General features: G+C 46.1%; 1 protein-coding gene across 3 annotated transcripts in view; it reads left to right on the forward strand.

Moving 5' to 3' along the window:
* Window positions 1–5,406: 5,406 nt before the first annotated feature.
* The window catches only part of lmo3 (LIM domain only 3), a 48,084-nt gene continuing 37,096 nt past the window's right edge, over window positions 5,407–16,394 (forward strand). Inside the window, exons 1-2 of one of the 3 annotated variants that reach the window (XM_062382416.1) lie at window positions 5,407–5,832; window positions 11,742–11,955. In XM_062382416.1, coding sequence (XP_062238400.1) covers window positions 11,750–11,955 — 206 coding nt within the window. In that variant the 5' untranslated portion in view covers window positions 5,407–5,832; window positions 11,742–11,749. Of the gene's footprint in view, window positions 5,833–7,491; window positions 7,716–8,320; window positions 8,476–11,741; window positions 11,956–16,394 lie in introns of those variants that run through there. The other 2 variants (XM_062382417.1, XM_062382415.1) reach the window with 2 other exon arrangements.

Genomic DNA, 16,394 nt, shown 5'->3' on the forward strand with positions numbered 1-16,394 from the left:
AGCGTAGTATAATTATTAAGCCCAGATTATGTTACCAGTCCGAGGGAAAGAGGAAAAGAAGTTGCTGTTCAGTTTGCAGTTCTGTGACATCTCCTGGCTTTGTGGTCGTAGATTTCTGCATTCGCGATTCTGTCGAGCCGTGTGCTAAGATGCTGGTTGAAGTTTTCCTGCAGGACATCGCGTCGCTACGAGGAGTTTGGTAGAGCTTGAAGGGCGAGGAGATTTCCTTGAAGAGTGTGGGCAGGGGAGCTGCACCTCTGACCTCCAGTTGCGAGTTGGATAGAGAAGGAAGCTGGATCAGCCAGGCCCCCCCCCCTTGGCGATGTAGGAGAAGAGAGGCTGGACAGCCTGCTGGCCTTCGAAGGATTGTAGAAAGAGAAAGATCTTGGGGAGACCTCTCCTTTTATTGGCACTGGTGACCTCACAGGTCTTGGACCAGAGTGACCAATAGGAGTTGACCCTGGTGGCTCTTGACACCTTTGTGTGATATTGCCCTGACCCCAAGGACATGCAGCATCCTGTTACATCCTCTGGGAGACTGAGTTCCTTGACTTTCAAAGATCAATGGAACCTGTTGCATCTTGGGGGATTGAGTCCACTCCAGCACATGCGGCAAGTTTGACTTAGAGGAGGCCTGTGGTTTGCACAAAAACCATGTCCCAACACAGTTTTATGTTGTATGGTCAGTCAAGCATCTACATCAGGGGTCTTCAACTGGTTTTGTCCCAGGGACCACCATTCTGACTAGAAAGTAATCCGCGGCCAACTGATGTGCCTAAGCACGCGTGCCTACGTGTGTGTGTGTGTGTGTGTGTGTGTGTGTGTGTGTGTGTGTGTGTGTGCGTGCGTGCCTGTGGATAGAAGGAAGTTTTAACATTTGGTTATCCATGTTGGTTTTATTTTAAAAAACTCAAACAAATCTACAAAAATGTTTAAAAAACTACTAAAAAGTTTGATTTTCAGTGCTTAAGAATTGAAAACAAAATTAAAATGCAGTTTGTAGTTGTACTGCATCTCAGGACCATATGTACGTCAATATATAATGTTAATGACTTAAATGTACAGATGTGTAGCTGACATGTTGAGAGAACGTTAAAGGAATGGTGATCAATAACAATCAACATAAACTGGGGCTACAACTGAATTTCGCAGACCCCCTGCAATGCCGTTGTGGACCAACAGGGGGCCGCGGACCCCTGGTGGTCCTGCTCTACATCACCATTACGAAAACACACAAAAGAGATCGTATCAATATGGGTTTCTCTGACAAGCGACAGACGCAGAGAAGCTCTGTGGTCCTGGAGAGGAAATGGCTTCATTACAAGTTTCAACATGCCCCAACAGGAGGTGAAGCTTGCTGAGCGGTTCACAGAGGCCCATTCAAACATATCAGCTGTCTTCAGTAAGTCAGCATCATTGGGCCTCCACTCTGTGGCTTCACTCTTCAACCTTATGATCATATATTATACAGCAATGACACACTAACGCTTCCAATAATTACCATTCAAATCCCCTCCTGCGGGCAACACACATAATTAATACTTAAATTAGTAAATGTTAGCTTGACCCCAATTTGCATAACATCTGACTTTAAAACAGTCTGCCTAAAAACATTTTCTGTTGTCCACTGATTATACAGATCCAAGAAGAAGAACAGAGTCGAGTGCGCCAAACCATTTTGGCATGTTTCAAAAACTAAGCTATAGAATACATGCTTTAAGTGTATTTATAAAAAGTTATTTTTGAAAACCAAGGGTTTACAGCACCCCTACTTACCATCGATATTCTTAAGTATTATTATTAAGCATTTATCTTTTTCTCATGAAAACGGTCAGTAAAGGGTTGGTCCCCGTCCTACTGCAGTGGAACAAGGATATGTGGAGTTATGTTATTGATGGAAGAGGGCAAACCACTCTGATGAATTTATTTACTGAGTAATGTAATTCTGGGTCAACTTAGCAGTGTCCACTCCTGCACGTGAATTGTATTAGAATTTGTTTACATTTTATATGCATTGCCCTAGAGGGGAAATCTGTGGTTTAAACGTACACAAATTAGGTGAATTTTAGAGTTCATTATAATAAACTCGGATACAAAGATCATCCCTAGAAGCCTTTCAACATGGAGAAGAACAGAGAAAAGCGGGCGGATAGAGAAAAGGATCCGTGACCAAAGAGGTATCCACCTGCCCCTCAGGTATAGTTTTGATGTTCCATTTTTTTGTCACTTTTTAAAGGTTCATTGGGTAAGATTTAGATGAAAGAGATCTATTTGAACACATTTTATATAAAATAATCATAGTGATGTTTTAACTGTGGGTTTCCTCTAGATTGTACAAATTGTTGTTTTATTTACCCTAGAATGGGCCCTTTGTATTTAAATACTTAATATCAACATCAGGAGTGGGTCCTCTCTACGGAGGCTGCCATGTTTTTTTACAGCAGCCCAGACTGGACAAACTAAACACCTTTTGAGTTTTTATGACAACTGAAGGCTACCCCAGATTCTCCTTCATATTTGGAAGGGGAGGGTGAGGTGACCGGCACTGCAACATGCAAATTCACCAGCAGAGGTCCCTAAACTCTACACACTGAACCTTTAAGTGATTGTTATTAGAATACTATTTGGAAATGAATTATGTCATCTGAGAGTTCCCTCTGTGCTTGTTCATCAACTGCAGAGCTGGGGTCCATCCATAACATTCTGATGTTTGCCAGCAAGCCCTTTGGCCCTCCAGTTAATGAAGCCCAAATCTTATCAGCTCGTGTAGAATATAACCTCCATACAGTCCAATCCCTAGTCTCAGATCCTTAAACTAAATTGTTGGAAGGGCAATAGTGAGGAAACGGGTGATGTACAACCAGGTCAGATGATCCATGTCAACATTCAGTGCTGTCCAGAATAACAGCTCCCACCAGCCACAAGTGTCTACAGAAAAAAAAAATAGCAGTGGACAGAGTAGGCCTTAAAATTGTTATACAGCAACCATTCAAATAATGTGATACTAATTATTTTTTATTAATGCATCATTGCTAGGTGTTTATTTTTTAGACTGTAGTAAATTGTGGTCAAACAAACCACAGCTAGGGGCTGCATTCCTGTTTCTGAATGTTGGAAAAGGCCCAATGACATATCTGAAAAAAAAGCTAGACCCCATCTAGCAAGGCCAGCTGCAAAATTTTGATGAGGAATATTTCAAAGTTACGATTGTCTTTTATCCCTCAAGATGTAAACATCCATAAAGCAAAGTGTCTGATCACAGATCTAATTCTTTCTTCTCTTTTCACAGGCCATACGCTGCCCCAGAAATAAAGGATCAAGGATCAAATCCTCCATATCAATTTAAACATTACATTTTACATATATGATGATATGAAACGCATGGCGTGTCATGAATTGGCATCAAATAGCAGCAGGGTATGTCCCCAAACTGTCTGCATGCTGCCAGGGACAAGACTCACTCCTGCGAAATGTCTGCCAACAGATGTGTGGCAGGGTTGAAATGCAAATCAGCGACTTCTGGTTGCAGCACTTATTCGCTTTTTAAATCATTAATTCTTGGCTCATGTGATTACACCGATGAAAACAACACTATGACTATTATCTTAAATTTCTCCTTTAAAACCCCACACAGCGGTCCTTAAATGGCTTTTATGTGACATATACATATATTGTATTTCCTCCTTATTCTTTATGTCGTCTTCTTGTTTTTAGGTTACCTGAGGGCCACCCTGGGGTTAGTGGAGGGGTATTCAGTTGATTGCAATCTGCAACTTCACCACAAGATGCCACTAAATCCTAAACACTGCTTCTTTAATTATGAAACTCTGCTTCCCAACTCTAGACCTTGTTGGGTTCCCGCAGTGTAACCCGGGACCACACAATTTTTTCACCTTCCTCTTATCTCTTGTGTTCACTGTTTTTTCCCTTTCTTTTGAAAGCGCTGCAATTACAGGGCCACTGCAGTTTTTGACAATAGTTCCTCAAACCAGAGGAGCCAGTACGTTTGTAATGGTTTATGTTAAGTGGTGGCTTAATCTACATTCAGTGCTTTAGTATTCTATTCAAGGATGGTGTGAGTTGTAAAAAAACAATATGTGTGTGTTGTACTTGTCCACCATATATGAGGGAGAGAGAGAGGTGATATTATTTATAGGCCTATAACTCAAATTATATGGGCCTATAACTTAAACAGTTTTCAAATAGACATCAGTGACAGGACAAAATACCTTGAGCAACAACAGACTAGCTGATATATTAGCTATGTAACATACAGTATATGCGTAGTTTCTATAGAATGTACTTGAAGCGTACCTATGTTCTGTCACCGTCAAATTTTTAAGGTATTTGTCCTTAGGTAAGGGAGATAACGCTGATGCGTACTCCTGCAGAAACAACAATGCACAGAAAGACACGTTTTAATCTGGGTTGTGCATCCAGACCTGCAGGAAAAAAATGTGTGTGCAGTACAAATGTGATAACATATATAGTAAATATGTGTGAACGTTTAATCAACCAGCACCTGCTCTGAAAATACTTGATGGCACCTCGTCACAAAACGTGTCAAGTGCTTTCTGTTTTAGCAGCCTGGCTAATTGGATGGGTGATAGGAGTGGCACTGATTGGCATTATAAAAGCTGCACTATCACTCTTCACCGGTTTCCCAGCAGCCCCCACCCCCACTCACCCCAACCCGGCAAAGTTGCCATCACAGGAATTATTTAAGATAAAAGACACAACGGAAAAAAAAGGATTTTCCCCTGACAGATATTATCATTACAACCGTTATGGAAAGTACTAACTTGTTTTTTTTTTTCCTTCCTTCCCTTCCTTTCTCTCTCCCTTTCTTTCTTTCTTTCCCCATCTGTGCCACTCACTCTTGTCTCCCAACGGTTAGAGATAGAGAGAAGAGTGGAGGAGAGAGAGAGAGGGGGGGGGAGAGAGGAGTGAGTGAGCTCTGTCAGTTGGAGTCAGTGCACCGCTAAGTCTGGCTACACTACAAAGGTTAGCAGATCTGACTGTCAATAGTGTCTTATGGGTGGGAGGCGGGGAGGAGGAGGGAGGGAGGGGAGGGAGGAGACACGGAGGTGAGGTGGTAGAGGGGGAGGGATGGGGGGGGGGGCGGTCGCTTTGAGAGAAAGATACTTTGATATTTCGGAATGTTAGAAGGGTGAGTGTGGAGAGCTGGAGGTTGGGGATCTAATTACCGGGCCATAATTGGGGGCTGGGGAATAGGTTGCCGTCCTCTCAACTCGCTGCAGATCAATTATGTTAAGAGAACATCTGTAAGTAGAGCTTAATGAGGTCCATTAGAGCAACATGCGCTGCCTTCCCTAACGGTGCTTGTCAGCTTCTTGGATGAGCTGGAGTGTGCTGCTGACTGGGGACCTGGTGGAGGGGCTTAAATAGGAGAGGAGGCTCGACTCTCCGCCGCTTTTCCTCCTTGCCAGAGAACCAGAGAGAGGCACGCAACGCACGCACTCGGGCGCGCACACAGTTCAACAAACTGCGGGGAAGACAGGCGAAGGTGAGGAAGACGCGAGAGGGGGGTGAGAGTAAGAGACAAGCGAGGGAGAGATAGACTGAGAGACGGGCACGGGACGCAGCGGGGAGGGGGATCCGACATCCCAACAACTTGTGCAACTTTTTCTTTTTTTTCCCCAGAACTCCTTGTCGCCAAGTTTTTTTTTTCTGCGGACAACCTGGATTTTGGCGAGCGCTGAGAGAAAGTTGCCCCGTGGCCACTTTTGATTCAAAGTCGAGAGAAGTCGAGACGACCGCCTCACAAACCTCTGCAGCATTTGTTTCGGGCATCCCTGGCTCTACTTCAAGGTACGTGCGGTTATCTTTGTGTTTGGGGTTGTGACTTCAACGCGTTAAGGCTCCGCGTAAAGCTCCGCGTGTTGCTTCTCCTCCACCATCCCGACACTCCGGCGGTTGAACGCAGCCGCCGCCGGGCTTCACGGGTCCGCGCTGTCATTATATTACCTTATTATATACACAGACGCAGAGGGGGTTGGGGGTCAGGTGCAAACATAACAAGCCTCTCCTCGTTCGCGCACATCTGAGGGCTTATGTGGAGGTGCGTGCTCCCGCTGGGCGAGGAGACTTGATCCGCGCATCCTCCACTTTCCACCGCGCTGCCTCATGTCAGCATCCCCCCATTCGCACTGAGGATGGATAATACGCGGAACGCAGTGAGTGAAAGGAGAGTGGAAGGGCACCGGGAGAGACGTGGCAGGCTCAGGCACACACACACACTCACACACACACTCCCCCCTCTCTCTCTCACACACACCGCAGCAAATTGCATGATTACCAAGATAGGCCGCCTTGAAATAATTCAATCCATGACAAAACCTAATTACTGGCAGGTAATACCCTGTCAACTTTAATGCATCTCATCACTCATAATGGCGCGGAGAGCATTTTAAAACCCATCTCATTATCGCTGCATTTTAGGCTGGAGCCGAATGCCAACTATTAACTTGTCAGGCTGTGGACTGGAGCACTGTGAGGTGTGCGTGCGTGTGTGTGAGTGTATGTGTGTGCGTGTGTGTGTCTGTGTGTGTGTGCGTGTGTGTATGTGTAAGCCATAGCAAGCCGCGAGGTGAGGCGACGAGGGGGTCGAAGGTGTTCGGCTAGATGTGATGGGGGGCGCGCACTTTATTGGGGCGTGCGCGGGGGCCTCATCCAGTTACAACCGGGCGGCGCACTGGTGCAATAACTGGGCGAAGTATAATTCTGTACTTTAATTACAGGGATGATTTAAATAAAGAGTGTTCAGAGGAGATAATCAGCCCGGGCAGCCACAGTGGAAACCGGGACCTCACGAGGCGCGTGCGTGTGCGCGCGTTGAGAAATAATAGGTACAGGAAACAGTGTCCTCAGCAACAAAAAAAAAAACTTATAGTTGTCCACGTTGTATCAACTTCGTGTTTGCACTATTTATATTTTCCCCAAATAGTTAATGAGCCAACATTTGACTGACACAGACAAGTGGCTTTAATGCGCATTAAGTGAATTGATAGGTGTGTGTGTCTGTGTGTGTGTGTGTGCGTCGCTTATAAATCTGAGCCATTAAAGTGTCCGTCTGGCTGCAGTTTAAACCCACGTCATGATGTGGATCATCGGTCCTCGGGAGGTTTTTTGTCGTTAAACATCGCCGTCATGTGTGGATATCCGTCGGGTGTGATGACTGGAGAACAGCGCCCAGTCCTCTGTCCTCCACCTGATACCTAGACTCTGCCGTGCGCGGAGCCCTGATCACGCGCGCCCAAGTGTTTCTGTCTCCGTAACGTGCTAACGAGTGTCGGGGAAAAGAAAAGTGGGCGTTCCGGAAGCGCGCACGCGATCCATGCTCTCCGTCCTCGTATCAAGTGAATGACCTTATCGTGGGGGTGCGATGTCTCACCAATGAAGGATTGGATTTTTTTTCTTTTCTGGACGTAATAAAGCTCGACTCACTCCCTCCCTCCGCCGCAGGAGGACGCCGGCTTGAGCCTCGCAACACACTCCCCGGGCGGACGAACACCTGTAGCTGGGTAGCATCCCGCCAAGTGGTCGCTCTGATCCATGCGGAGCTCCTCGTTGATCCAGCCTGACCGATCGGTGCGCTGCGACGCGCCATGCCAGTTTGGTAAACTTTCCCGGGAGTAATCCGAAACTGCTCACCGCGGCTGGTGTTGTGGTTTCTGCGTAACTTGCTGAGAAAGGTGAGCCAGACTGTGGCACGCATGCATCCTGACACAAACCACCCGTAGACAAGTGGGCTAAAAAACGAGGCTAGTGGTGATTAGGGATTTGAGTAACGCGAGGCTATGGAAGGTGTAAACATGTGCGAGTGAGAACTGGGAGCGCTGGAGGAGCGGGTCCCTCCTGTGGTGGTGCGCGCGCGGTGACCGGCGGCACGCCAGCGAGGCGCTAATGAGAGAAGCGGCGCGGCGCAGCGGGAGCCTCTGTGATTAATACTGTGGCCGTGCTGCGGGATTAGAGGAGATGGTGGCTACACGCGCCCGATGAGGAGAAGCATCTCCTTTGTCGCCCTGTCATCCGCCGCCTGTGTCTCTGCGCACGAGTGCGCGGAGCTCCGGCCGGTGAGGGACGTTCCCTCAAACGCCGTGTGACGCCCGACGGCGAGGAATCAGCTCTGTAGCTCCCCCCTTCTCCCTCTCTTCCTCACACACACACACACACACACACACACACCGCCTTGCGTTTTGTTGGCCGGTGCTCCCCCCCCCCAACCCCCCCACCACCACTACCACCACCCACCTCCTCCCCGACTTCTTTTCATTCGCCTCTGGTCGCCGTGCTGGATTGTTCCCCCTCCTCTCCGAACAAAAGCCCGATCGGCCCAGCGTTCCCCTCCCCGGCAGACAGAGCTGCTCTCCGGACCCGGCGGCTTCGGGTTGCATGGTGGTGCTTCGGCTGCTTCAGCGGCTCAACAAATGCAGAAAAGGGAGAAAAGTTTCGGTAAGACGCCTTTTTGCGCTTCGTTCCGTGTGTGCGCGTGTGTTTGTGTGTGTGTTTGTGTGTGACGGTGAGCTCTGCGACGACCCAAGTTACAGCATCACCTCTGCTGCCCGACGCGTCCGGATGTGACCCGCCGCCGGATCCATTATCTGTCCCCCCCCCCCCCCCCCCCTCTGATAACCTTTCATCGGAGCCGTAAGGAGACGGGCTCCGGTGTTGTGTGATCGTGCAGCAGCAGCTGATGATCATGTTCCGGTTTCTCTCTCTCTCTCTCTCTCTCTCTCTCTCTCTCTCTGGGCTCGTTGAAAGCACGCACGAGCAAATTGAGTCTCCGCGTTAAATCCGTTACTGGCCTTTCCCCGGCGCCGCGCTGCCATGGCAACAGTAATTAAACTGATAGGGTGAAATGTCAGCATCTCGCTTGCATGCGGAACACGGCGACTGAAATAGCAGGGTCTCCTATCCATCTCCATCATCACCATCATCATCATCACCATCACCATCACCCTCCTCCATCCGCTCCGGGGTTGCGAGGATGATACATGTGGCCGAGGAGGCGCGCGCGGCGGCGGCGGTAGCCTCGGTGAAAGGGTGGAGAGGAGGGAAGGGAGGGTTCGAGCAAGGAAAACAGAAAGCACCGGGGCTCCGAGCAGCTGTGATTCCCCTTCCTTTATGGGGAAAGGAAGCTTTTGTTCGGGACCCTCCTCCTCCTCCTTCTTGGCAATCGGAAGGGAGAAGCGACCGAATTCCTGCCATGCTTGTCTCCTTCTCCCCCCGAGTTGATTGCACTGTAAAAAGGGATGAGGGGAGAGGGGTGAGTGGCGGTGCTCGAAACTCTTCCTCCCTTTTGGTTTGGTAATGAGTAGCAGGGACTTTGTGGTGGAAACGAGGCGGCTGGACGGATCAGTGCCGCTGAACAGGCAGCCGTGCGCGGCGCGCTCTCCAAATCCAGCCAATTAACAGATCAACAGCCAGGACGCACTGGGACAAATGAGCTGCTCGCTGCGCGCTGCAACCTGTTTGATACCGTCTCAGACAACCTTCTCCTACCAGAATCAATACAAGATATCAGCTCTAAAATAATGTGCAGCAGGTGGAAAAATAATCTATTTTCTTGTGCGGTGGTAGACGCTTTCAGTTTCTTCGAAGCACAACAACCGCCAGTGGAATACATGTGGTGTAGTCTTTCCTTACTGGGTTAAAAAAAAAAGTTTGTCCTTAACTTTTTCAACTTCCAGTTTATTCATTTACAAGAGGGAGTTACAAAGTCTGTTCGAGGTTGACGTTCACTCCATTAGTGTCCTGTGGTCTGTGCAGACTGTGCACATCAGCCTGCTCTTACATGCACACACTGAATCACTGAAACAACAATATACAACCTGAAGGTAGAAGACAGTACACGTTTCACTTGAGGCTGTGCGGCTTTCAAGTTCCTCTCAGTTTCTCAGTGTTGAAATCATTTAAAGACTGAATTCGAGGAAGAAAGATAGAACGTCCCAAGCAGTGAAGCACCTTCATACAAGTGCTGCAGCAGCATTGATCTGATAAGTGGTTTCAACTGTGGTGTTTAAATTCACACTGGCAACTATCGCTGAGGGAGTTTTGCCGACATGTCTCAAACCAAAATACGGTTAAAGGGAAAGTTTCAGTGTTTCCAAAAGTAGCTAAAAATAAAACCACAACTTAAGATATAGTGTGCGTGTCTGTGTGTTTGTGTGTGTGTGGTGAAAGGAGGACAAAGGGGAGTGGGGGGTGTGCCTGTCCTCAGGGAATAGTAGGAGAATACTAATTCCAGCCTGGTGCGAAGCCACATTGGGCCACATTGCCCTCCCTCTCCTCCCACCCCACCGGCCTACAAAGGCTCTCCTCAGTCAGCTCAGGCCCGAACAATGCAGGCAGCCGCAAAGCTCCTCGCCTGTAGCCACGCCTCCCCCAAACACAGGGAGGGTCAACATATATCTAAAAAAGGAGAGTGTCCAGGAAAAAGGAGTGAAACTGTGGCTTTGTGTCTATTTGTGTGTGTGTTGGTCCCGTAAACAGTTAAACAGTGCTCCTGTTAGTGTAGCGACCGACAGACAGCCTGCACGCTCTTCTTCTCCTTCATTGTCAAAACCAGTGACTAGTTCCAGTCATTTACTGGCAGCTCTGGAAGCAGACTTTGGTTCAGTTCGGTGTTGTTTAAATGAGACTTCAAAGCACAGGAATTATTGGTGAGTGTTCTCTTCATGTAACAAATTAAACAGCGTCCACACTTGCCTTAAGTTAACTCTTTTATAAAATCAGTACGATAATACTGTAAAAATAATTGAGTTAGATGTTTTATTTAGCCTCCCTTCAAACTCTGTTCTTCATAAGAAGGAGGATGTGTCTCTTTCCTTCCCGTCCTCTCTTCTGACCAACCTGCTCATTCCACCTGCTTCAATACCACAGCGCGTTATCAGAGGAGACACATCCAAATGTTGGCAGACTCAAATCAAGGCTCACGCCGTCGTGCGTTCTCAAACATAGAAATAGTTTTTGTGTTGTTTTATTCAGGCCTGATCTAAAATGATCTAAAACAGGAACTGTAACACACATGTCACACGACATACTCTGCACGCCTTTTCAGAGCTGTCTCTTAACCATGTGTAATCTATCTTTTGATTGCATTGTGAGCAAATAGGTTTGCTTAAGAAGTGAATTCGAGAACCCTACGCATGAGGATCTCTTTTCTCTATGTACCCTAATTTTGCTGTGTGTCAAAAAATAGTGTTTACCTTTTTCAGTGCACTTTTCTTTTTTTTTTTACATAACAAGCCAATAATGCCTTGAATGAAAGTTTTTTAATCCGTTTATTGGTTTGATATATTTTGTCCAGTGCACAAAGGACTTTTTGATTTTTAACATGATGTTTTTATGTGTTCATATGATTTATTTCTTCTAAAGATCGTACAATCCTGTGAGAAATGTCTCCGCAAACTCCTGGCTCCATTGAGGGTTGCGGTTTATGATTTAATTCTGTGTTTTTTGTTTGATTACATTTAGCTTCACTCTTCACAGTTGTCTGCGTACAGTAATATGCCAGACAGTAATTTCAGACACGTTATAAATGGAACGTTACAGCCTGTGAATACTCATTTTCACTTATTTCATTTTGTCATTTAAAATTATAAATGAAAATGCACGTAGACAACCTGTATTTTACTCTCTGTGACAAAAATTGTTGGTATGCTGGTACAGGATGACGAGTGTCTAAATCCTCTCTCTTGTCTCCCGGCGTCTCCCAGGTATACAAATGCTCTCCGTCCAGCCGGACACCAAGCCAAAAGGCTGTGCCGGCTGCAACCGGAAGATCAAGGACCGCTACCTGCTGAAGGCCCTCGATAAGTACTGGCACGAGGACTGCCTCAAGTGTGCCTGCTGCGACTGCCGGCTGGGCGAGGTGGGCTCCACGCTCTACACCAAAGCCAACCTCATCCTGTGCCGGAGAGACTACCTACGGTAAGAGAGGCGGCTGACATTTCCACCGTGTCCGTGTGACGGTCAACGCGAACACACACACACACACACACACGTGTGTGTGTGTGTGTGTGTGTGAGGAGTTAGAGTCACTGAAATCAACTCTGCACACATTTGGAGTTCCAGTCGTGCTCCTCCTTTATTTTGTGGGAAGTGGAACAGACAGATTTTTATTCCCCTCTCCGGTTTCTATCCTGTGACCTTGTTTAAGGCCTCGGAATTTGCCGTAATCCAGCAATTAGACGGCGGCAAATTTGACATGTTTAATTATCAGATAGAGTTTAATCACTCAGCAATTTTTAATTAGCTGCATTTTTGTATATTTTGTTGTTATTTCTTTTATTATTTGAACATATCTGCGCAACTCTCCCACAAGTCTCATGTGACCTCATTTCCATAAATAGCATTTGTGAACTCTCTCTATTTGCGTTCCTCACAAAGTCTCTAATTAGCCTCAGACGTGGCTGCTGTGGCACCTTGTTCTCCAGGATAAACAGTTATTTGAAAATACAGACACATTTGGATTGAGTAGTAGTAGTGGCAATCAATATTTTAAGGGGTTATATACTTGTGGAAAGTATATATATGAATATATGAAAAATACACGTTTAAATCATAGATAGTTGGTAACATAAAAGTAATCGAGCTGATCGGTGAAATGTGTGGTTTTTAGTGTTGCTGACATCTTAACTGACAGTGGGTGGAACACCAGAACATTCTGAATGTGACTCATTCATTTGTTATCTTTTTATTTTTCCCTTTTTTCATTTATTTTTCAGTAAAGTGAACACTTGGATTGTTTTACAGAACAGAGCGAAGGAACTCTGCTCTCTCTGTTCGGGGGGAGTAAAGTTAGAACATTTATTTGCATCTTAGGTTTTGCTTTTACAATTTCTCATTGTCATTATCCGTTGTCAGACGTTCATCGTGTATTTATTATATCAACTACTACGACTCCCTAAATGATCATTGTTAAACAAACTCTTATTTAGTTTGGTAAATATAAATTACAGTTATGACAACTTCTTGTCTTTATAAGGTCAAAACGGACTCATCGGCCCTTTAGAAAACAGCCAATCTTTGTGTTTTATTAGTTTCTACTGACACTTGCTTCTCAGACCTTATCGGGGGAATCATCGCTTCCTGTTGAGAAATGATGTGACCACATTTTTTTTATGAACATGACGGGTAAAATGTAGATCCGATTCTGAGAACATGATCGCCCTCGTCCTCAGAGCCTCTGTGGTGGTTGCGTGAGGCCTGCTAAGGGTTGTTGAATGTGGCACGTTAAGGCTCTATCGATTTATGAAAGGGAAGATAGTGCAAAATTATAGGTTGTCTTGCTCCTTGGATTTCACCATAGTGTATAAAGTGTTTATTATAGGTATTAATTTAACATTTATAAATAAACCTGAATGGAGGACATTCACTCCCTGGGAATAGAGCTGATCAGAATTATAAATCTATATGCTTGTTGGACTTTTTCTCCAAGGTGACAGGGGGATCTGTGTAAAGATATTGTGAGACATGTTTCCCTTGAGTGAGTTTCCTTCCTTCCCTCTCACTCTGTTTGTGGCTCGCTGTAGCACAGCAGCCCGGGAGCATGTACAGTAGCAGCTAACATGTTCCAGCCTGTGTGTGTGTGTGTGTCCTGTGCACCTGACGTAGGCCCCTGGCACACCTCCGCCTTGTGCTGAGAGACGTGTCTTTAGCTCATCGCCTAACCTGAAGGTTGATGGTTTGGTACCCGACTCCCCTGTCCACATGCTGATGGGTCCTTGAGCAACACACGGAATCCTGACATTGCTCCCAGTGTGTGTGTGTGTGTATGTGTGTGTGTGTGTGAGGGGTCCGTCTAAGTGTTTCCCAGGTGTTTTCCAAAAAGCCCCCTCCTGCTCGTACAGTGTTATCTTTAGTTTATTTCTCAGTGCTGCATGGTGCAGACTTTACAGTAAGCCTACAGTGAAGTCAGCAAAGGACTACTTCAAATGTTTGACTGTTGAGTAATGGTTCACTTTGCTTCCTGTGTGGCTTGAGGGATGTCCTGTGATATTTTGTAATGCTAACTGTGAAGAAGAGGTGTGAATGAGCTGTCAGACACCTTCTCCTCACCTTCTTCTGAAATCGTTCCTGATATGACGAATCAGAGAACGTGGTAAACGGAGGGAAATACAGTGCTGCATGTTTTTATGGCCTAAAATCAGTCACTGGGGTTCTAATTTGGAAAAGTCCCCAAACTCTCTCTGTCTTTAATTCTCTTCTATTCTCTCTATTTTAACTTCCTCCCAGAGATAGAGTCAGAGTCCAACTGGAAAAGCACATTGCAACTAGAGACCTGTTCCTTCATTTCCACCACCGAACCCCAATTAAACAGTAGATCACAAAATGTATATTCATCCACCACTGAAAATAGTCCTAAACAAATATCCTCTTTCCTTTTGATTGAGTCCTTTTGTGAGACTAGTAGACACGTAAGACCTTTTTAAAGATGATTAGTAGAAACCAGTGGCACCAGACTTATATTTTATACGTATGATTTTTTTCGTACATCCACCGCCCTGGCTACGATCGTGCTTCAGCGTGATGTGATGTAAATATACCAGCCCTTCTAAGCGTCTGTCCATCCACAGTCCAACACGTCTCAGAGCAGAGCTTCAGAAATGTTAATCCTTTCATCGAAAAGTTCAAGGTGATTGAATTGACTTGACGCTCGCTATCGTGCGCGTGTGGCCCTGCTAGCGAACGCACCCTGACATCCCCTCACTGCTGGCTAATGAATGGCAAGTGGGTAGCATGCGGCGGAGATCAACATCTGGTCTGCCGAGCGACATAGAGAGCTGGGCTCCATCACTCAGCCAGTCAATTGCTGCAACATCACAATGTGGTTTTATACACACACACACACACACACACACACACTCCCTGACTAAAAAGGCGACCTGGAACATATCATTTCTACTTATGTTTATCGCCGTCTGTCAGCCCAGGTTAGTGACAGGAGCAGTAAAAGAAATGATGACTTCACATTGACTTCTTACCTTCCATTGGCTTAAAAAGGAAATTATTTGGACCTTCATTATCCATCCCCCACCCTCTCCTCCGAGTCAATCCCACTCTGCTTAGCGGGGGTGGCATGTTATTAGACCTGGCATAATCAGGGGTAACAGAATTCTTCAGGGGTCTACAACCATGAGCAGGGAAAATGATAATCCTCGCACAACGCGGGACAAAAAAGCGAATACAGGGAGAGGAGACTTAAAGCTTCTGCAGCCCCTGTGTGATCAAACACGATGCACAGTGAGTGTGTGTTTGTCTATGTGTGTGTGTGTGTGTGTGTATTTAAAAAAAGAAAAACAAGCCGTCCCCTCATAAACCTGCAAACACAAACATAATTATAAGTATAATCTACGAGAGCGTGATTTGTACTCCGCTCCCTTTCCGAAATAATGGGGGAATTCAGCGAGAACATTTAATCAACAAATGATCCCCTTGAAACCAAAAGCCTCCATTGACGACGGCGGTAATGGCCGCGACCGCCGCTGCTTATGCTGATGTGCGATTTCCACAGCGCACGGTGATAATGTTTGAAAAAGCCCAGAGGAGGGCGTTGGGGGGGAGGGACGGAGGGGGGCAGACAGACAGACACATTTAGGTAAAAAAAGAAAAAAGGCAGAGGAAATGAGGACTGCGGTATACAGCGGCCTGCTTGAGTGCCACGCACACGCACACACACACACACACACACACACACACACACACACACACACACGTGCACACACGAGCGCTGGCTCCAAGGCCACAGTTTAAAAAAAAAGAAGCTGTTGGGCATCAGTTAATGAAAAACTGTAAATTCCAGACATCCATTTTAAAGACAGCACTAGGAGAACACTTATTTATTTATCTATCTATTCATTCATTTTTTATTTTTTTTTAATCCAACTTCAATTTTCCTCTACAGTGGTTTTTAGTAAGATTGTAAATGCAAGCAAACTGGCGGAGCTGTCAACACGGCTGGATTTATTAACAGAGAGCTGGCTATCAGCGGGAGATAACCAACATGTAGAGCACGGTTCAGTGTAATAACTTACAGTTCCCTCCTCCTCCTCCGAGGATCAACTTTGTAGTCCACAGCCACCTTGTGTAACCATATGTGTAAATGTAAATGCAAAAAATGTATCTTTTCCCCCCGTCGCACATCGGGGCTCATGAAGCATTGTCAGTTTGTGTGTCGGCATCTGACGCGAGTGTGACATCAAGTCGAAGCTTTATCTCCGACGAGCGGCAGGGAGTGAGGAGACCGGGCTCTGGCCGTCTGAGGCTCATCTGTTCTCCCTCTGAAATCTCATTTAGATATATTCTTTCTGACAAAACATGTGTCACCGCATTTTTTAATAGAAACGACTGTTCGGAATGTGATTGCT

The sequence above is a fragment of the Platichthys flesus genome, chromosome 23 (assembly GCF_949316205.1).
Source record: "Platichthys flesus chromosome 23, fPlaFle2.1, whole genome shotgun sequence".
Taxonomy (NCBI): domain Eukaryota; kingdom Metazoa; phylum Chordata; class Actinopteri; order Pleuronectiformes; family Pleuronectidae; genus Platichthys; species Platichthys flesus.